Genomic DNA, 4,392 nt, shown 5'->3' with positions numbered 1-4,392 from the left:
GGTTGAGTCCTGGCTCCGGGGGGGTGGGGGGCAGCCTTGCAAGCAGATTGCTCCTATGGGTGGCATGGTATTTCTTTTGTGTGATTGTGTGGGATTGGATTGCTGGAATGGTTCTGAAATGCATGTTTTGGTGACCTAAATTATTTACGTAGACAGGGTCTTGGAAAAGAAATTTTTTTTTCCTTAGGGTCACACACCAACATTTAAATGAGGAAACCAATACTATAGATTTAAAAAGTTTAATCCAAGATTACACCAAGAGTAAATATTGAATCCTAGGTTTTTACAAAGGCATTTTGAGTTTTAGATACTATAGCCTATTATTCTGTATGAGAACAGAGAAGGCACACCCTAGGGATTCTCAGACTAACTGGGAGATACTAGAAAAACCAAGAGATTTTACCGTGGCAGATGTGTGAGTGGGGATGGGGCGGGTGGAGGTAAATGCTAGGGAAATATGGCACTAAATGCAATGAAGCTGAGTCTGTATATACTACAGCTGATGGACCTCCTGATTGCTTCCAGGAGTAGGTTGCTTATCAGGTAATATGATTCTGCAAACTTTAAATGAATAGAAAGCTGGAGGAAAACGGAACATTTGCTCCTTTTAATCCCAATGTAAAACTTCCCCTTCTTTTCAAGATTCTTTCAAGACAAGGACTCTCAGAGCTCTCTGTTCCCACTGGCATCTCTGTCCAAGGAAGGGCTTTTATGAGAGGTCCTTGAGAATGCTTCATGTTAGGGCTTTGTTTCTTGTGGGAACACGACGGAAAGTGGAAAAATCTCCAGTTTGTTTAGTGAGGAAACATGACCTTCATGCTCTTCTCTGGGGTGAGTCAAGTGGTAGTGACTGAAATTAGGTCATTACTGATATATAAATATGTGCCTGTGCAGAAAGCAGCTGTCGCACCTAGTGCGGTAAGTGGAGCCACTAGCCCAGTGGATTCACTGCATTTTGCAGTTCAATTTTAAACTCCAAGTAAATATCACAGAAAACCTGTCATGAAGCTGGTAACTGTGTTTCTGCTGGTGACCATCAGCATTTGCAGTTACTCTGGTAAGTAGCCTGAACACATATCTCTACTTTTCTGTTAATAGGAGTGTAATCAGTAAGCCCAGGCTCCCAGAGGAATATGGTGGAGGGAATTTTAGAGCCACAGAATGGAAAGGTCAGAAGGGATTTCAGATGCAGCAACCCCCATCCCCACCCCAGCCTACCAAGCTCTAACCCGATAGAAATACTATCCTTAGTGAATCCTACATAAGACGTTAGCCAACTCACACTAAAGGTCAACATTCTTGAACATTGTCACCGTAGCTTTTCTTTTCTTTATTAATCTTGAGTCAAAATCTCACCTTGTAACTACTTTCTTTTGAGACCATATGGAGTCATTCTTTCTATTATCTGTAATCAGTTGCCAGGTTGTTTCTCCTGAGACATGGCTACATTTATTGTTCACACAGTCAATGGATAGTTGCTACAACCTGTTGGGCACTTGGATAAGCACTGGAAGATTTAGATATGAAGCAGACACAGAGATTGTTTACACGGTTCTTGTAGTCTGATAGGGGAGATAAGACTTCTTCAGACAGAAGTCACTATGATGCTAGGCTAATGCACAGAGACATATACAGCCAGAACTCCGTGGGAGAACTGAGGGGCGAACAGTTCAATTTCTAGATGGGGTATAGAAGTTGGATTCTTGGAGGAGAATGGGAACTGATCCATTCTTTTTGAAGGGAGTCATTTTAACTACAGGAAAATATATTTGGATGCGTCTGCAAAATGCACAGTGATAGCCGCTGTTCATTCAACACACAGAAAGCCTTGAAGGTCTTCCCCTGGAAGTATATAAGTATATACAGAGAAGACAGTCACCAAAACCTTTAAAATAAGTAGGGAGATTAATCGTGAGACACTAGGTGCTGCCCACACCCACATTGGCAACTTTGGTTTGTGCTTTTTACTGAAATTTTGGACCGATTTGTAACTTCACCAGTTTTGACTATTTTGTTGTCTTAGTAACTAGTGTCAACTATCTACAGAGGTGGCAACAGAAAGCTGGGTGGAAGGTAATAAATATCCCTCCTATGGGGGAGAATTTTGGAGGGAAAATAGGTGGTAGAAGATGAAGGGAAGATAGATGCATGGGCTCCACTTGTACGATTTGAATGGGGAATGGAAAGGATTCCAAAGGAAAATGAACTATGGCAGGGTCTTACTAGGAAGATATGTGTTCTTATGTGTGTGCGCATGTATGTGTGTGTTTACATATTTGCACATGTGTTTTGTAAAAATGTATATTGTATGTATTTTTCTCATTCTCTACACTTTCCCTTCTATTCATCTTCTGTGTGAAAGTTATATTTCTAAAGCCAAAGATACAAAATGCAATTGTTCCATAAAAGAGCCTTGATACCTCCCCATTGCCCTTAGGGAAAAAAGTCTAAAATGCATTAATATGACATTCCAAGCTCTGAAAAATCTCACCTCACCTGGGTTTTGCTGCCTTACCTCCTTTCCCCACCTCAGCATACCTCACTGAAATTCTGCATTCCAGCTGCTCTGGAAGGATCTCCAGGCAGTGTGTGCATTTTCATCCTCACATTTCAGTGCCCTTGTTAACTTTGTTCCTTTTTAAAATGCACCTCCCATACTTTACCTTGTGACCCTGGATTCTGCCTCAAGACACGGCACCAGCAACATCTCTCCGGGAAGATTGCTCCAACACTCTACCACATTAGAATTAGTCATCTCTTCTCTTATGTTTCCCCAGAGCTTTATCCGTAATGTTAGCACAGCACATGCCACACTGTAGTATGTACAGATCTTTATTGTCCACCAGACTGTGTAAATTCTCTGAATGGAATGTCCTTGTCTTATTTATCTATGTATCTGCACTAACCATGACAGAGTTGGAGTTCAGTTATGTTTGTAGTGTTGTGTTGAATTGGTTGGGAGCAATTTCCTGGGCTGTGGTTGATTGGGTTGCATGTCCCCAAGTGAAGATTCATTATGGAATCTACTCTTTGGCCTGAAAGCCATGGACTGTGGAGATTTGCCACATGCAAAGTACGTTCCTATTCAGTCAACCACCAGTATCTACTGAGTGCTTACTATATGCTAGGGTCTGTTCCAGGAATGAGGTACAGTAGTGGATAAAACATAAACTCCTTGTTCTCATGGAGCCTGCATACTAGTGAGAGGTTGAAGGCAAGAAATAAATAAGTGAGATTTACCATTTTGGGTAATGATAAGAAAAAATAAAGGAAGTTAGAGGATTATGGATGATGCTATTTTAGATATCTTTCTGAGGAGGTAACCTTTGAGGAGAGACATGTAGCTATCTGGAGAAAGTTCTAAGGAGACAGAACAGCAGGTTCAAAGGCCCTGAGGCAGAAGTTTTCATGGGAAATCAAGTGAGACTGGAATGGAACATTGATGGACACAGTAGAAAGTACTGCAGTCATAGACAGGAGTCATATGTGCTTATTTCACTCAGTTTCCCTTTTGCTCTGCAGCTACCGCCTTCCTCATCGACAGTTTGCCAGGTGCTATCAATGAAGCCTTACCTTTACCTGTGGACAATATTCTCCCCTTTATGGATCCATTAAAGCTTCTTCTGAAAACTCTGGGCATTTCTGTTGAGCACCTTGTGGAAGGGCTAAGAAAGTGTGTGAATGAGCTGGGACCAGAGGCCTCTGAGGCAGTGAAGAAACTGCTGGTAACTATAGGTTGTGGGCTCATTTGTCAATGGGCAGAGCTTAGCCACCGGAATGCCCCCCCCCCACTCCCACTCACCCTGTGCTCACCTGTGGACATGCATTTCCCCAGATGTACTCAAAGTTTGCATGTCCAGAAATCTCAAGGAAGGTGCAACATTTACATTTCTAGAAGGGATTTTTGAATGAAAGAGACCTGTGTTATGATTGTGACTTTGCATTTCTCAGCTTAGTGATTCTAGTTGGGACTTAACCACCCTGGGCCTCCATTTCCACATCAGTAAAATATGGCTGAATAGGCTGGTGACTATTCTTGGAAACATGCTAAGCACATGCAAGCCACTTTGTTTTTACTCTTGTCCTTCTGCCTTTCAGGAGGCGCTGTCGCATTTGGTGTGATGTCAGCACAAAACAGCAGTGGAGGGGAAGGGGAATGGTGCTCTCCTCCTCTGGGCTGGAACTCATTCCATCCTAAGATGTAATGACCCCTGAAAAGAACGAATAAAGCAATGAATAGATTTCATTTTGTCCTGTGTTTGTTTCTGGGAGCTCTGTTCAGAAGAGCCTAACTAGATAAATTTTCCCTTGACTTATAAACTCCAGAGAGCCTCTTATTATCAAGAGAACCCACATTTTCGGGAAGACATAATTATGTCTTCCCCTCTGCTT

At 42.2% G+C, this 4,392-nt stretch overlaps 1 protein-coding gene across 1 annotated transcript; it reads left to right on the top strand.

Annotated features, from left to right (window-relative positions):
• The first annotated feature begins 1,002 nt into the window (after positions 1-1,002).
• Positions 1,003-4,122, top strand: SCGB3A2 (secretoglobin family 3A member 2). Its single transcript, XM_008691424.1, has 3 exons — positions 1,003-1,057; positions 3,523-3,725; positions 4,099-4,122. Exons 1-3 carry the CDS (start codon positions 1,003-1,005, stop codon positions 4,120-4,122), a joined length of 282 nt encoding a protein of 93 aa, XP_008689646.1.
• Positions 4,123-4,392: the final 270 nt, after the last annotated feature.

Source organism: Ursus maritimus, unplaced genomic scaffold (assembly GCF_017311325.1).
Source record: "Ursus maritimus isolate PB19 unplaced genomic scaffold, ASM1731132v1 scaffold_5, whole genome shotgun sequence".
In the NCBI taxonomy this organism is placed as follows: domain Eukaryota; kingdom Metazoa; phylum Chordata; class Mammalia; order Carnivora; family Ursidae; genus Ursus; species Ursus maritimus.
Note: the sequence above shows the minus strand (reverse complement) of the source record. Positions and strands in the feature narration are given on the sequence as shown.

Bases quoted from the DNA above. Each gene is read 5' to 3' on its own strand.
- SCGB3A2 (XM_008691424.1), top strand. From the start codon at position 1,003: ATGAAGCTGGTAACTGTGTTTCTGCTGGTGACCATCAGCATTTGCAGT. The intron at 1,058-3,522 runs GTAAGTAGCCTG...TTTGCTCTGCAG, and splicing joins CAGCATTTGCAGTTACTCTG to CTACCGCCTTCCTCATCGAC. The intron at 3,726-4,098 runs GTAACTATAGGT...TCTGCCTTTCAG, and splicing joins AGGCAGTGAAGAAACTGCTG to GAGGCGCTGTCGCATTTGGT.